The sequence below is a fragment of the Apis cerana genome, linkage group LG1 (genome assembly GCF_029169275.1).
Source record: "Apis cerana isolate GH-2021 linkage group LG1, AcerK_1.0, whole genome shotgun sequence".
Taxonomy (NCBI): Eukaryota; Metazoa; Arthropoda; class Insecta; order Hymenoptera; family Apidae; genus Apis; species Apis cerana.
The window spans coordinates 14892334-14910811 of NC_083852.1; the positions used below are offsets into that span (position 1 = coordinate 14892334).

An 18478-nucleotide genomic window follows, 5' to 3' on the forward strand; every position below is an offset into this window, starting at 1 on the left:
TTTATAACAGATGAGTGTCAGATCTAGCCTTTTTTTCTCTCATCCGTCGGTTAAGTCTGCTCGTCTCCACGTCTGAATAAACATATCTGATGTCTGTCGGGCCCACCCAGACGGCGCTATTAAAACTCTTATGGGAAAGTCCCTTCCATCCGACGACTAATAGCGTGCCGATTTTTCGCGAGCGCCATTTAATCGACACTTGTGCACCACTCACCAGCTGTATCGAGATATCGAACCGTTCTGGTCGAGCCAATGCGCGCCTCGATTGCCACTGGAACGAGATTTTTCATGATTCGTTCCAATGGAAATTACAGTGTTCACATTTGGAGTTTTAATAATATTTTGTAAATAAAGTTTATGAAACGAAGGAAAACGATTTTCAAATAATCGTTTCAATGGAATTTTCAATTTTCAAATTTCAATTTGTTTCAGCAAGAATTTCAAAAGTGAAATGTTGAAGACATTATTCTAAAAAAATCGTTCAAACGGAATTTTCTAACTTTTGAATTTAACGTTTGCAAATTTTCAAAGATAAAATTTATAAGGGAAAGCGATTCTAAGAAATCATTCCAATTAGAATATTTTTAACTTTCGAAAAAAATTAAAAAAAGAAACAAGTAGAAAGAGTTCTTTGAATTTTAATAGTTTCAAAAAATAATTTTCAGAAAGTATATAACTCGTTTTTTTATTTTTCCAACGATTAAATGGTAAACTCTCGTGTAACGGGAGAAAAAATGCCGACGTTTCGACACACGCACACGCATGAGCATAAATGAGCTCGCAAGGAGGGATCCAGAAAAAAGGAGATACTTCTTTGAAAGATGTCTCGGGTCAAGCACGTCAAGTTTTTACGATCCGCGCAGTTGCGACGTGTAGACGAATAACTCGTCAAAAGGGTGTTGCAAGTAAGAAGAAACACTTGATCTGTTTTCTTAATGAACCACGTATATTTCGAGATAAATCTGTATGATCACATAGGTACGCAGAAACAATCGGAGTGGCTGGACGCGTGCTTATATTAGTGTCACTATGATTAATCGATATCAGTGTTGATCGATTCTTATTGCACTCTTGAATTTTTTTTTCTTTCTCATCGAATTCGCTTTGCGCAAAATCTTTTTAAACAGTTCTTTTTAAAATTTGGACACGAAACAATGGACTGCCAGTCTTGTTATTCTAGTCTTTAGAAAAATTCAGTTTGTTGAATGTGAAAGATCGAAGAAATTTTCTACATTTGAAATTTTAGATTGGTTATTATTAATTGAATGAGTACATAGAAGAAAAGTGTACGTTTTTGAAACGATGAGTGTTATATGTCCAATTTTATCATTATTATTTATTCTTTCTGAAGTAGGGAAAAAGACATATTTATGATAACAAACAATAAATAATTCTTCCTAAATTTTATGAAATGTAATGTATATGTACACTTATTCTATATACGCATTCAATTGTGCGTTTTACGTGGCAGCCATAACAAATGATATTCCATGGTCACAGAATAAATAAATATTTCACTTACCGATACCGTGCGATCGAAATTGCATTTTATACAGTTTTATTTACACGCTAATTTACACAATCCTCTTCCTAGTCTGCGATGTAATATATTTATTTTTAAATTTATAATTAACGCGTGGATTCGTTCACATCGACTCGATATCGAATCGATAATCGTGCCTCTTAATCGATATTTGGATTCATTCAGAATCGTTCAGAGAACATTGAACATTTACATTGCGATGTATCTTTAACGTATTCAATTCTCAGTCAACATTTTTCAATTCCTCGCTTAGAACAGAAAATAGACTAATTTAAAGATAACCAAAATAAAACTACATGATAATAATAATAATAGTTATACAATAATTCACGAACATCTCTTCTTAAACTTTTTCTTTAATTTTTTTCAATATTAATTAAATAGAACATTTTGGAAGAAAGAATCGAGCGCAGTTCAATTCAGACTAGCTTAACCGATCTATAATAACTTAACATCGATCTAGAAATTTTCTGAAAACTTTCATTTGGAAACAAGAATATATTGTCCAACTATGGAGAAAATTAGTGATCGTGGAAAAATGTAAAACGAGATTTTAGATTTGTCGATGGCAAGTAAAGGAATGATTAATTTTGCTAAATGAATTCATTTGCAAGGATGAGCAATTTTTGCTTTTGTATCCATTTGTTGAAATATATATTATGACTTTAAAATTTTATTTCGGTTCTATTTTAAATTTTAATTTGCACAAACGTTTGCAATCTACTAATATATTGCATGAATTTGAGTACTAAAACAAAAATTGCATAAATATTTTTCCTTTAATAAATACAATTCGATTAACTTTTAGATAAAATAATAAGTATGATTCACAATGTTTTTTAATTATCTTTAAATTTTCTTGGAAAATCTTACGAAAGTCAATAAACTACACCTTTTCTCCATAGTTAGGCACAATAGGATATATTGTATTCGTGGCTCATCTTTGGAAGATCGATCCTAGGAATCGAAAAGAAGCCTTATATTTCGATTTTCCTATCTACTTCATAAAATCCATCCCTTGAATTCCTTTTCGGACAATTCCATTGCTAAATTTAACGTGATGCATAAATACAACGATATACAAAAATAAGATGCATAGATAAGAATTGAAACCAAACCCTCTATTTAATCTAAAATTTTTGACATTGACTCGAAAACGTGCCGTAAAAATAATAATAAATAAGCCATCGACTTTTATTTTCGTTCCCAGAATCGAGCCCTTCCGAAAGATGTTTCGCAAATTTCATTAACACCCTGTATACACGAGCTGAACAATCCCAATTTCAGCCGAATACCACTTTAATATTTCGATCCGATCCGAAATCAGGGAAATTTTCGATTTACTTCTCGTCGTTGAGTTTGGCCAATTGGCTCGGATCCAGGTCCGGCGCGATAGTGTTTTGCACCTGAATATGAGTGGAGTGAAGGGGCGGGCAGAGCAGGGGATGATAGGGGAGGCAGTAGTATGGGAAACCGCCGAGCGCTTTGTTCGCCGGATGAATTTGCGGGGCTGACATTTGCCCGGGAAGTTGGCCGGAACCACGAAGTGGCAATCCCCTCAGATGCTCGTCCGGATGCACGAGGACTCGAACCGCGACGCGCCTCGCGTTTCCGGAATTAACCAGGGCGCCTAGCTCCTGTTGCTGCCGTCTTTTGGTCTTGTACCTGGACCATCGAGGATTAGAAATTCGTTAATTTCGTTTGATCAGAAAGTTGTTCGTTTCTGTTGAATTTGTTTTCTTTTTTTTTTTTTTTTCACTTTTCTACTGGGAGATTTCTCGAAAGAGGGGTGAGTGGAAACGAATATTTTTATTCGTTGTCAAGCGATGTTGGATGTTGAAGAGTTTAAAGTTTATTCTTCTTGAGATTGGAATATTTTGAAAGAAAGAAACGGTAGTATTTTGGTAATAGTGCTTTGTCGAAGTATAAAAATATTTCAAATAATTTCAAGCGTTTTGAATAAGCAGTTTCTTTAACATTTTAGTAAGTAAGTAAAATTTTATTTTCGATAATGTTTGATAAATAATGTTTGCTTGTTATTCAAACAAAGTAATATTTTCAAATGATTTAATTTGATCTAGATATGAAATGAATAGCATTTTTATTAGAATATAACGAATTGATATTTTTAAAATTTTATTTTTTATGAAAATAATTCAATTTTTAATATTTTGTCTCAAAATACTGGCTATTTCAAATTTTCCCTAGCCTGAATAAAGAATTTAAAAAAAGAAAAAGAATCATGATTGATGAAATTAATGATCAATTAAATAAAATTTATTTAAATATAATTGATTAATTTAATTGATTAAATATACGAAAAAATTGTGTATTCGAAGTTGGTTATTCAAATGATTGATTATTCGGCTATGTAAGCATTTTAAGTAGCGTATTTAAAAGCATTTTTTTAAATGTATCTTACTAGATAAATACTCTTTTATATAATAAATATCCATATTTGAAAATTATTTAATTGCTTTTTGACATTTTAAATTTGGTCTTTTTGATCAAACAATCGTTTATTTAAATAAATTCTTTTTCTAATTAGTTTAGAAAAAGAACGACGATTTCCTGTATTTTAAATTATATTCATCGTTTTTTAATCGCAATTAACGATTAAATAAATTTATTATCAATTAATAATATTAAAAATGTATTTCTATTAAATTTTGAATGAAAAGATAAAATAGATTAAAATTTTAAAATAGTTTTGAAAATAAAATATGTATATATATTTCATTTATTTTAAAATTATTTAATAGATAATTCAAGTTTGAATATTAATATAATATAAAATTGTTAAATTTTTAAAATTATTAATTTCACTTAAAAGTGCAATATTGGATAATTAAGAAAGTTTTGATCTTTTTTATGTAGAAAACAAAAGATACAAAAAATATAAAAGATAATAATTACATGCACTTATTTTTAAAAAAAAGAAAAAAGATATAAATATTGATTTTATAATTTTCTTGAATTCAATTTTCAGAAAATGAACTGTTCTTCAAATTTATCTTTATGCGTTCTTTATTTTTCTTGTTCTTGAGATGATTGACCAGATTTAACAAGAATTGTATATACAATATGTTCATTTGATTGTCTCGAAAATTCTTTTCTTCCTCGGATGTTTCTTACGTTTGTAAATTTTTTGTGATTTTATTTCTTTAGAATCGTATTTTATCATTTATAAAATTTAATTATGCTCTAAAATCAGAATTTTATTTTTTTAAACTATTTCATTTTTTCAACATTTATTTGAAAAATATTTTAATATATTTATATCTTAATTAAATAATGAATTTTATATAGAAAATTTTTAAATCGTTTGATTACTGTATTTGGTAAATAACAAATAATATGGAGAATTTTTGGAATTATAAGCATACAAAAAATAATTACATTTACAAATCTTGCGATGAACTTGAATGTGATCCACCATAAATTTTTTTAAGTAATAACATTTATTTGCAACTATGAACCGGTATAGCAGATCTTAGATTTCATAAATGATTATTTATTTTAATTATTCTTATATTTTTTAAAAAGAACAAAACTTTTTTATTTATCCATAATAATTTAAAGATATAATATAATTAAAGTTGTTGCAAAAAAGCTTTTATTTGACAAGTATCAAATAAATATATACATATATATTAATTAGCAATTGGTAATAATAAAAAAAGAAAAATAAATTATAATCAATAAAACAATATAATATTTATCTCATAATATCTATACTTATCAAAAACAGATAAGTCTATATAACTAATAAAAACATTATAAAATTTAAATAATCACTTATTTATCAATTAGATTTGTGTATTTCACATTTCATATTATTTATTTGTATAAAATTGTTTGTTATTAATATTGAGATTATGTACAATATTTTGTAAATCGTACTAGAATGTTTGCACACTGGAATGTTCTCTAAATATATCACTAAAATGTAGCGATGAAGATCATACAGAGGATATGATTTAACGTGTTGTTCATAAATTATGCATTCGTGAAACTTGTAAATATGAAAAAAGACCAAAGCCTGTGTACACCTTAAAAATAATTAAATAAATAACTATAAACAATAATAAATAATTTCCTAATCTAAATTATGCCATTCGTTATTTACTATGCGAAAAATAAAGTATACACCAATCTTGAATTATTCCTACTATAAATATCTACCTATAGTCATATTGGCAACTTTCAACTCTAAGTATCTTAAAATTATCGTTAAAATAAGATTAAAAAAAAAAAAAAAGAATCGTTTTTATCGTACCGTCTGTTTTGAAACCAGATCTTGACCTGGGTCTCGGTCAGCTTCAATCCCCGCGCTAGATCCGCTCGTTCCGGGCCCGACAAGTATTTCTGCGCCGCGAATCTTCTCTCCAATTCGTAAACCTGCGCGTGAGAGAAGGCCGCCCTGCTCCGTTTCTTCCTGCTCTGAAGGTTCTGCCCGTGATTCTGGGCCTCGTACATGTCCTCCTCTCCGTCCTCTGTAATAAAAATACCAAACGTTAGCCTCCGATGATCTCGAGGAGATGTTAGAGATTGGGTCGAGCCGGTGGGCGAGAAACGTCTCGTTGGAAACAAACTCGAGTTACAGAGGGAAATCCGAGCGAGCTTCTCCAAATTCGCGTACAAACAAACGCGTTAGATCGGGAAAGGATGATCTACCGCGATCATAAATCAAACGTTTCGACCGGAACGAGGCGATGAGGGGGTGGTCGGGTGGGGAAGCGAATAACCATCGGCAGACAGCAGCCATAGAAGCGGCGGAGAGAGTTCCGCCCGCTTTTGATGTCTCGTTCAAACATTAACACGTGCACTCGCTACTCCGACATGTTTACGCTGCTGTTCCACGGTAATTCTCCTCTAAGTTTAACCGGTTGCAGTGGAGTGCAATCGCGTTCACCACGGCTCCACGAAAATTCTACGAGTCGGTCATTCTGCTCTCCCGAGGCGGAGAATACCTTTTTAACTTAAGAAACCCGTTTTTATGCGCTCTATTTCGTTTTTACATCTTTCTTGCGTTCGATTCGTTGTTCAATAATTGTTAGGAAGAAAAAGAAGGGGAAATAATAATAATTTTAAATTGTTTTATTTTTGTCAGTCTCTTTTGTTTCGTAGTTGTTTAGAAATCGTTTTCAACAGAGTACAATTGAATGGTTCGGTGCGAGAGGCAGCTATGCCACAATGGTAACGTTATATCTGATGAGAAACAGTGTTTTTAGATAGAAATTGAGACTGCAATTTTTTATGTAAATTTATTAATATGAAGGTAATGCAATATGAAAAAATATTTTCATAGATTTACTTCATCACTGTCTACTTGTAATATTTGAGTTTCTTGTGCAATAAATGATATTATGTTGTAAAATATATGTTTATGTATAACAATTACGAACATTTTAAAAAATTCTGTATAAGATACTTTTCTCTTGCAGATCAATAATAATAATCAATCACGAATGATTTTAATAAACGCAATTATCGTTATAGACAATTTTATTTTGCGTTAAATAAAATAAATAAATAAAGTGAGACGGTTTTATTTTCTCTAGTTTTAATTAAATTATTTATAAATTGAAAAATAAGCTTCACCATATTTGCGTATCATAATTATTGAGTTTGTTTTATTTTCTAAAATCACCTGTTGAATTATTTTCCCCTTTTCTACGAACACCCTGTATATTGGTAGATGAATAAACGTTGGGTCGTTGCGTTTATTATGAACGGTTATTATCACTTTTTATTAAAAAATGAACAATATTGTCATTTATTGTATTTAATCTTTTATCTTGTACACGATATAATCCGATCATATTGAAATTTTGAGAGAGTGAATTGAAGATTCCTAAAATAAAAATTATCCAAAGTTAAAATTTTATGTTTGGGGATCTTTTTCTTTTTTTTACATTTTCATTGATTCGGTAAATCTTGATGATTATATTTTAATCGTTCTATTAGTCGTGAAATCGATAATAATTATAATATGCAATTGATGTGTTAAAAATTAATTAAAAAAAAAAATATTTGAAATAGTAAAAAACCAAAGATATTATTTTAATTTTATTGCTTCATTTTCAGTTTTGTGAATATATATCTAAAAAGTAATTTTACTTTGTAAATCAAACAAATTTTTACCGAAATATTACTGAAATAATCTTATTATTTTTAGTGTTATATTTAATTATTTAATCATTTATATTTATAATGTTCTCGTTAAAAGAAAGAAGAAAAATATCGATCAATCATTTTTCTAATATTGCTTATAAGTGATTGTATATATTTTCTATAACAAGATATGAAACGAAAATTCTATTTAAGAAAACTATTTATTTTTAAATAATTTTTCTTAAATGGTATTCTCATAATCTCGCTTAAATTTATTGCACAAAGTAGAAAAGCCAAAGTATATTAATATGTAATGTATACGATAAAATTAAATCGATGAAATAAAGAATAAAATATTAGTTAAGTAAAAAAAGAAACGAGCAAAGATATCGAAAGTCATTATGTAACATTCTTTAATAAAACAATTATTTTCATTTTCCGAAGAATGCGAATTTTAAATTATTAAAACGAATAAATTTGTCGAGAGATATGAATTATTTTCAGCTCTAAAACTAGGAATTAAGAAACAAGTGCTCAAATGATGGCGCTTAACCTCTTGAGTATCGATTTAACTTGAAATTTTACACATGTATCAGATTTAGTATTTTAATGCACCGATCGAAAATAAATCATCATAAAAATTTATTTATTTCTGTGAAACGAATGCAATAATATTAAAATGTTATATAGATATTATAAAATATAAATAAATAAATAAACTTATGAAATATACAATTTACTAATAATCTTGCAGAATTCTCACATTTTCTAAAACTATTTAAACAAATGTAACGATACCTAGTATTATAACCTATTACCAAAATTATTGTCTCCGTATTGATTCCATTAACGAATTAGACTCGTTATTCTTGATACTATTACATAATAGAAGAAAAGCAAAGTATATATTCAAACTGTAGATTCCATCTAAATCATATAAAAATCGGGAATAAAACCTCGAAAAGAAGATATCGATGAAATTTCCAGCGAGCATGAAACGAAGAGTAATAATGAGAAGTGAGAAAGATTCGAAGGCGATAAAAAGAAAAGCACAGACTGAAAAATCATAGCCATGTGACATCATAATTATTTCGTATACCCTGCGTCAATGTTTATCGGCGATGGCCGGCCCAATGGGGGGACTCGAAGGCATTTAGAGAGATCTATATTTGATCACTTTCGACGTCAACTCTATGCCATCTCGTCTCGGCTAATGCGTCCCTCCTCTGACGCTCGTCAAACATCTCCTACGCGTCCTACATCGAGAGTGTTCGAGAGCAGCAAGTGCCGTTTGCTCTCACTCCGATTACATCGGAGAGAGATGACCCTTCGGGGTGCACCTCAAACCGAAGCGCTCATCGTTTTCAAATAAATTGATATGGCTGATCAAACGAAACTTTATCCCCTCCCCTCGCCGCCGAATCCCCGTTGATCACGTCTCGATTAATTCTTCGCGCAAACTTCAATCCCAAGATAAACGCCACGTGCACTCGTCCTCCGATCCTTTTCGATTTTAACGCGAAATTTAACACGAAGCTTCTGTATTCTCTTTTCGTATTTCGGTTTAAGGAACCGCTTCGAATATCCTATCCATTACCGTATTAAGTGACTCGAGAGCACGGTGGCGGGGGACTCGGTAATTTCGTGAGTGAGCCTTGAAATGGTGCCAGCTCGTGCCTGTTCCTCTTCACCCTCGAATGGTGAACGAAGGAATCGTTCGCCGAGCGAAACAAAGTTCAGGGTATTAGAGGAAATAACGTGTCTCGTCGCCGAATTTCTTTTGAAAAATTTTTTTTCAAAATTGTCGCAGGCGTATCACATCGAGTCGGGAAGAGAAATGTTTGAATTGGAAGTAAGATTCGAACGAATTATATGGTAAGAAAAAGTCACTTCTTTGGAATCGATCTAGGTAACCTTGATCTAAATTTGTTTTTTTTGCCGCGATCCACGGATCGTCGAGGATCCAAGACAGAGCAACAGTGTGGCCAGGGATCGAACAAGTGCAAGAAGCAGAGTGGCCGGCCACTTGTGACGTCTGCCGTACTCGAGCACCACTTATGCTACTAAAATTACATTCGATCACGTTATCTGCGCTCGGGTTAACTTAAAAAACCCTTGAAAAGCTCGCCTGTTACAAGGATACCGGGGGCCTAAATGATCTCTTAAGCTCGCATCCTCGTGGCAGACACACGATCACCCAGAAGGGAAGCGGCCTCGAGATTTCCACTCTAAGTGGACCTCGACTCCTTACTCTTCTCGTTCATTCAGTTCTACGTATCTGGTTATCGCCATCGATAGACCGAGCCGATTGCAGACCTCGTAATTTTGCTTCTAGTTATCCCATCCTTGGAGACCGATATAAATACAATACAGAACAGAGAAAATTCGAGCGAATTCAACTTTCCTTCCTTCTCTTCTCCTTCGCGATAAAGAAGGAACGAAAGTTTCTCGGCTCGATAAATACTCACCCAAATATTTATTCTTGCTCATGTCCAGCGCCTCGTCTTGCTGCCTCTGCAAAGCTTCCCTCGAGTCCTTCACCGGCTGATAGCCACCCATGTTTCCTAGATTCTCGAGGTGCTTGAACGTTCCCTGGGCCAAGTGCGGTATAGTCCCGAAGTTGGAGATATTGGCGTGGACCAGATTCCTCGTCAGGATGTCCAGCTCTCGGGCCACGCTCAGATCCGGCGAAGGTAGCCTCGAGAATCTAGCCATCTGATTACGATCCTGGTGCTCGTTCTCGGAACAGTCGTACTCTTGGTGGGGCTTCCTGGTGAACGACGCAGCACCTTGCGCCTCTTCCGACTCTGAACCTCGTCGCTCCGCGCAAGAAGTTCTTCTACTGAGTATGTCAGCGATACTGAAAGGGGTCAGTTGGGACGGTTTTGGGGAAGCTTCGCTTCGTTTGTCGTCTTCTATGATATCCGACATTCTTTTAGATCCGAAAACAGTCCTGTTTGAAAATATGATGCAGACACACTTGCTCTATTCGAATCTTCGCAACGATTCCGCCTTATCTCGTTCCATCCCCTCGACAGTTCCTTCACCGCGCTTCGCACTCCTCACTTTCAGTCCCTCTTCGACGCATCGTTCGACACTTTACTCGTACGAAACGACGAGTCCATTGAAATCCGTCGTGCGAATCTGCCCCCTTCTTTTCAACAGGAAATCGTCATCGTAAAATCACACTGTTCTCTCTGGTGTACGCACGGTGGTGGTCACGGGTCGACTGGCCAACTCGTGCTGCAGAGTAGGAGGAACACGATGGACGCGGCGCGACGCGGCGTTTATTAATTGTCACTCGCGAGCACTCGAGAGGGCACACGGCGTTGGTGCACCCTTCCGTGGCGAGCGTGCTTCGGTCAAGTGTGCTTGTCGCTCCCGGAGACTTATTTTTCGAATTAGTCCGCGGCCACTTCGCCGCCAGCTTCCTTCTTCCCTTTCCACCCGCGCGCGCGCGCCATCTTCCCCTTCTATGCCAACCACCCCCCACCAGCCAAACATCCCTCCACTCTCCTCCGATCGACCACTTCGAGACTCGTTCTTTCTATCTCTCCAATATCTTTTAGGGCGAAGATAATGGAAAATCTTTTCCAGGAAGAAATTTGAAAATTATTCAGATTTTAGATTCTCGGAACGGAGAAAAATTCTGATACACGTGGAGACGTTGAAAATTATATACCGGAATTAAATATCGTTCGTATCTTATTTTCGAAGATTCTCGTCGAAATTCGGTTAGGTTAGAAAGAAAAAGATCCTCGCCCCTTCGAGGGAGAACGCGTTGGAGCGAGCTCGTGTCCGAAATTCGAGTTTCGCGGGTCGGCACGTAGGTGGAGCTTTAGACGAGATCCAGGTTGGGCGCGGGACGCCCGGCGACGCTTCCGTCACGACGCAAGCCTCGCCCTACGACCAATCCACGCCTGTTACCGCGTCGTCGCGCTTCCCCAGGAGCCAATCCACGGTTCCTAGAACCTCTCGACCTCGAGGTGACGAGCGATCGGCACTTGGAGTGGGATACTCGGCCGCTTTTTTTCATTGACGGCGACGGGGACGGCGAAGGGGACTCTTTCAGGTATCCGCGTCCTCGTTTCGCGAAAGTAACCCTACTTTCCTCGAGTATTCCTCCCTGGGAAAGGGGATATCCTGGGAAATTTTGCTTCATAGATAAGAATAGATAAGAATCGAATTTTCAAACATTGATTTCGCGTGTAGTGGAATTACTTAAGGCGACGATAAGGCGAAGAGGAAGATCTCTTTAAGTATATCGTAATTATGTTAGGAGGTTTTAATTAATCTTAGAAACAATAAGTAATGATCAATTCGATTGAAACATAAAACCTTCATGGTTTACAGCCATTCGCTTCGTTATATCTTTATTATGAATTTTAAGATACTAATCTTCTAAGATTAAAATGACAAGTGATTTGGCGAAGAGTTTTATGGAAATACGAAGCAGTAATATCAATATTATGGGAATTTCGTCAATTAAATTTGATCAAATATATTTCTTTAATGTTGGAATTTTTATGTTCTTAATTTAAATCTATGTGACTTTTTTCTCTTTCAAAAATCAAAAGCAATTTTAAGAATCAGAGCTGTCATTACGCTTCCGTTGTGTGTCTAGCTTCTCAAAACAATTATTTCTATTTTTTTTTCGTTTAAGATCAATTTTAATCCATTCGATTGTAAAATAGATATTTATATATATATATATTTTAACAATATTTTTTAACATTTTTACAATTACCATTTTTAAAATCGCAGACGGGATCATTTTCATCCAAAAAATTCATATAGCATGTACAAAGATTTCAAATTGAGATTTAAATAATAATTTCAACATTCACCACGATAGATATGTACGAATTCGAATTTATTTTAACTAAGAGTTCAATATTTATAAAAATAATAATTTTACGATATTACATCTGTTGTTTCTTTTCACAGCTCGAACTACTTATTATCTTATTTCGCGCCTAAAATCGCCATTTCACAGGTGAGAAATGCAAGGGAATTCGTGGCTGACGCTTTCAAAAAGTTCCTCCGAGCGTGGATGCAGATAGAGACGGTTACAGTTCGTACGTACTTCTCGCATCGAGTCGAGAGGAGCCGAGCGGTGCATATATAGGGTGTGCTTTACATAACAATCGCCGCTAAAGACTTGCAGCATTGTCCGCCACGTGCTGTGAGCCGAGTTCCTATGGCGGTTTAATTAAGTGTGAACCACAGGAGCGTGGATCACGCCTCACTTGATCCGATGATGGCCTCGCGCGTTCCAGATATCGACGAGGAAATAATTCCACGTTTCTTTCCCTGATATTCCTTGGAATTCTTCGTTTTTCGTGATAATTCTTTTAGAGTGATTTTTAGAGTGAACGAATACAACAAACTTTTACGAATTCAATTTTCAATCCCTTTGGATCCAATAAATCAAACCTTGTGAATAATAATAAAAATAATATGCTAAAAATATTATTATAATATTGTCTTAAGTTAATTGTATTTAACTTATACACTCTTTGATCAAAAAATTAAAATCACTTACTTTCACCTAATAATTTATATGTGGCAATTATTCCAATATGAATCCAATTGAAAATTTAAAGAGATTAATTTAAAGAGAAGTTAAAAGCTTACGTAGTTGCTATATTAACTGGTTGAATTGAGAAAAAATTCTATAATATTTGGCAAAATCATCTAAAAATAGCATAATGGAATATGTAACTATTATTTAAGTGTATATATACTTTGTCAAAACAAAAACAAATTATTATTAAATACCGTTAGATAGCCATTAAAGTTCGCTAAAAACACGGAAAATGTTGAAAATTGTCAATTCGTATGATAATATAATTGATCCCGATGTTATAATTGAGGATAATTTAATTCCATTCCTGTCTGGAGCATCAAAAATTAAGCGAATTTAAGAATAAAAAAATTAATTCGTACATAGAATTGCTTCCAACTACGTAGAAAAGTTAGGAAAAGTTAGAAAGAAAGATTGTCACCCTAAAAGCATCTCGTCGGGATCGATCGGGGATCGGCAATTAGCAGGTGACGGGTAATCGAACCGGAAAAACGGCCTCCGCTATTTCCCTATTAGCCATTCCATCCTCCATAAAGAGACGAAGAACCGCGTCTCAGAGTCGATCCTCGAAGACGGATTGCGGTTCGCCCGCCGCGGCTCTCTTTTTCTCGATTCGATCTAATCAATAATAAATTATAGGGGAAAGCTCGCTACATCTCTCTCCCCTAGAGCTAAGCCCTGACCCTCCCGCTCAATTGGTCGCAATTCTTAAAGACCTTAATTGGCGCGGAAAATTATACCTCATTTCAGTTACCCTCGAATCGGGAGACCGGCCCACCCACCCACCCCTCCCCAAACGCCCCCCTCCTCCTTCGACTTATCTCACGAGCCAACTATCTCCACTCGGGGGATATTTCTTCTCCGTGATCGAGCCTCAACCTTCGACGATCTTCCTCGAGAAACTTCGACCACTCCCAGATCGACGGTAGCCCGTAACTGCGACCGCTTCGAAATCCTTCTTCACCGCGCGGCGAACTCGGCGTTTTATAAATAGCGGCTCCGCTGATCGAGACCCGCGTCTCGATTCGCGGATATTCGAATCTCGTTCGTGTGTTTTCAACGGGTGGTGTAAGGTTGAAAAGGTTGGAAGGTTCGCGGAAGGGTGGAAGGGAAACGCGAAAACGGGAAGGGGAGAATTTAGAAGCTCGGTTCCTCGAAGATCAGACAGGAAATTCGTGGACGACGTTAACTGGCATTCGACGACACGAAAAGTAACGGAGATCGGGGACTGAAAGGGGGAGGGGGAGGATTGGAGGGAGAGAGAGAGGGGGAGAGGGAGAAGGAGAGAGCAGTGCGTGTGCTCTATGGGCGGGCATAAGAATATAAAAACAAGAAGACCGGATGACTGCTAACTGTTTGTTAGTCTTGGGTTTTAAAGTCCGCACGTCTGTCAGTCCAGAGATGTAATATTAGTGCTTAGTATACGCTGCCGCTCTCGCTCATTTACTTCTTCCTCTCCTTTCATCCTCCCTGCGTTTACCTTTGGCTCCTGCGTTTTCTCGCCACCCCTCCCCCCGTCTCCCGCCCCCTAGGAGTGAGGAATCGCTCAATGAATCTTTTCTCCCCGAGATTTTAAATCGTGAATCGTTTTCTTTTACCTCCCTCGTATTCTTTTCCCTCGCTGTCGCTTTTTCGAAACTTCGTTTTAATTGAAAAAGAGATCTCTGCGTTTAGGATGGGGGATTTTGAAAGTGATTTTCTTTTCTTTTTTTTTTTTTTTTTTTGCCTCTTTGTTTCCTTCCTCTGTTTATACAAGAGAAGTTTTGCTAATTGAAAGATCGATTTGGATCGATCGGTACGTTTCCTTTGAGATCTACTTTGATTCTCTTTTTATGGAGGATGTACTAATATTTGGGTAGCTGAACCAAAGTCTATGGAACGTTATATCGCTTGTTAGGGGAGTTGATTGCTGTACCATGGATGACAGCAGGAATTCCTGTACTTTTAATGGTTCCGGTAGTTTGTGGATTGGCTAGTTTATCGATACTATTTTCGGCCGTTTGTAACGACCGTTTCTAGCATTAATGAGGATTTCAAAGGCGAATGACAGCGAAACTATTTTTGATGACGCAAATGTTTACTTTGTTGTAGGATTGATGATTGAAAAATCAACTATTATCAATCGCTTGAATCGCATTGATCGTTTAAATTGAAAATAAGATAGGGAAAATAACAATTGTTTTCGCGAAAAGTGAAGAAATTTAAGGAATAAATATGGAAAAGACAAATATGAGATGAATTTATTATCGCGATAAAATTTTTTTTAATTCGTCTGTATTAATAAAAATTAGAAATTATTCATTTTGAATTAGCGACATAGAGTGCGTTGAAAAGCAAACGAAATGATAGAATTTTGAGAACATATTTCCCACTGTCGGTAAAATGAATATCTTTGCGCGTTTCTACTTTATCTTTGGTGGGTTACAGATTTCTTTACTACGTAATCACGATGAATTATATCGTTTGTCGATATGAAAGATTATTTGTAAGATATTTGTGTACAAAATTATATAAAAGGAGAAAATATAAAAATATAAAAATGTTAGTAAATTTAAACAAATAAATTATTTCTAATACTCGATACATATTGTAATTTATATTATATTTATATTGTATTATATTTATATTGCATTTATATTGTATTAATATTTAAATTCCATTTATTTAATAAAATAAAATTTTATTACGATATTTTTTTATCTACTCTATTTATTACTCTATAATAAAAAACATTGTTTAATCATTCAAACAATATTCATTTTAATATTAATTGCGAACAAATAGAAATGTGATAATATGACGTGATTAATGAATTTTGAATAAACATGATGTGTCTAAATAAATCCAAATGATCCACGGTACATTCTATGCATATGCACTCTCATCTTTATTTGGACAGCATCGATATTTCGTGTTCCCTTGCGCGGAATATTCACCTATCTTTGATGCTTCTCATTCGTTCGCAGGCAAATAGGATCGAATTTCCGTATTTAATGTGCGGTGATTGATTGGATATGATGCGAATACACATGATATCCTAATGGGGCTTTCAGAATTCGGGCTGAAACTGCGGAAGGAATTGCATTTGGTCCGCAATAATGCATCGTCTTATATTACGAATGCAAAAAATATTTTGATTACTTTGGTTTTTTCTATTATAGATTAAATAATTAATCTTAACTAAAATTTACTGACATTTTCAAATTTTAATTAATATAAGTAATAAATATAATAATAACATATAAAGAATCTTTAAATGTGGGATTTAGATGTGTCAATTTTTCATAATAATATCATAATCAAAATCAATGATATGATTTTTTTTTAATATATATTTAATTTATTTTTAATATTTTATACATATATTATTACATTATACGTTTTGTAAAATGTAATTTATTGGTTTATAAATATTATCAATCTCAAAAAATATATACATATATAATTGAATTTACATTTTCGTGATCCATACATAAAAATATATCAAGTTTATAAATTAATTTTAGAAATAAATATATATTTTTGTCTTTTAATTAACATTTTTTTGAATTTTTCTCATTTTTTGAAATATAATCACTCATATATCCTAGACAATAAATTGTTCAAATGATGTACAATATTTATAAATAATTTCTTCAGAACTGGAACAAGTTATATCTTTCAAACTAAAGATAGAAAAAAATGTAAATCAAAATTTGAACATAATTTTATATTTAATAGAAGTAACAAAAACAATTAATTATATTTACCTATCTAGTTTTCTTTATATTTTCATCATAATAAATAAAATTAATAAAAACGTTTCTTCCCATCCACCGATAACGAATTTAACTTCTTTCCTAATACACTTTTTACCCTAAATCTATTGATTCTAATTACCTATTCCGATTAAAAGCTTGCCAAATTATTCGAGCACATTACTTACTTACATTAAATATTCAAAAACGGCCTGTCATCCAAACATTTCTCCATTCTCTTTCCTGACATCATTTATTATATCCCGTTATCAACACGGACGAAACTCCGATCCTTCAAATTCTTCCAAGCCGAAACGAGCGCGTTTTCTGGATCACGGAGCCGTATCTCGAGAAACAAGTGCGGGCAGGTGCTTTGCAGGTGCGGCAGAGGGCGGGGCGAATCCACGTTTCGTAAGGGTGGTCTGGTTGGCCGTGGAAGGTGAGAGGGTCGCGCATGAGAAAAACGCCACGCGATCCGGGTTGTATCGGCAGCGACATTTTTATCAGCTTGTTCCCATGGTCCTTTATGGCGGCGGTAGCACCATGAACAACGATTACGCCGACGTTGAATCGTCTATGTGAAGGCACTTGACTGCCAGATGACCCGTCATGCTCGCGCGATAACCTAAAAGGCACCCATGGCTTCGCTCAAGCTGTCAGAACTCACCTATTTATAAATGCCATTTCGCCATATTTTTGTTTTATCGACCTGGACGATGTTTCTCGCGGCGAAATGAACGGAAAGAGATTCCGTAAGAACGATAAAAATCGATCTGGATATTCGCGATATTTCGAGAAAAAATAGGATTTTATCTCGATAATTTTAAATTTATTGTATAACGTGTGACGTATATAATACATGTATATTCACGGTTGATCGGAATTGATCGAGTTTCACGAAAATAAAGATAAGGATAAATGATTAATTTCGTAATTTAGATGTGAAGAGGATGATTGATGCTTGACACGTCAAAATTTATATGGCTAGAAATACATGTATTTGTGTTTTAATATTAATTTTGTTAAAATTGTTAATTGCACGTTTTCAATAACTGAAAAAAAGAAATAAAAACTCTGAAATTTTGATAGTTTCAATAGAAGAATTGATAGAAGAAGAAAATATTAAGTAAACAAAAAAGTTCTATTTTTTCTTCTTTACAACAGATAAATGTAGTATGATAAAAAGTCATTTATAAAACTCATGCAACGCTGTTTTATAAACAGCTGCAAATAATTGAGAATTCAAAATTATGCGTTTCTGCGTATACGTAATGTGTTCAGTGAATTCAAGAAGCATCTTCAAAAATTTCTTGTTTTTCTTCTAAGATTCTTCTTTCTTTCAGATTATCATCACAATTTAATTCTTAAATCTAGACAATTATTAAAAGCGTTATTAAAAGCAGAGAATAAAGAATATTAAGAGTTTCCAACTAACCCGAAATATCATGAAATTACAAAATATTCGTAATTTATTTCCCTGTTAAACGGAGTAAA

The 18478-nt window shown here is 34.2% G+C and overlaps 1 protein-coding gene across 1 annotated transcript; it reads right to left on the minus strand.

Moving 5' to 3' along the window:
- Positions 1 to 925: 925 nt before the first annotated feature.
- LOC108003515 (homeobox protein Nkx-2.5) lies at positions 926 to 11093 on the minus strand. Its single transcript, XM_017065789.3, has 3 exons — positions 10129 to 11093; positions 5823 to 6039; positions 926 to 3208 (listed from the first exon to the last, which is right to left on the minus strand). The coding sequence occupies exons 1-3, from the start codon at positions 10589 to 10591 to the stop codon at positions 2884 to 2886; spliced, it is 1005 nt and encodes a 334-aa protein (XP_016921278.1). The 5' UTR covers positions 10592 to 11093; the 3' UTR covers positions 926 to 2883.
- Between the last annotated feature and the right edge of the window lie 7385 nt (positions 11094 to 18478).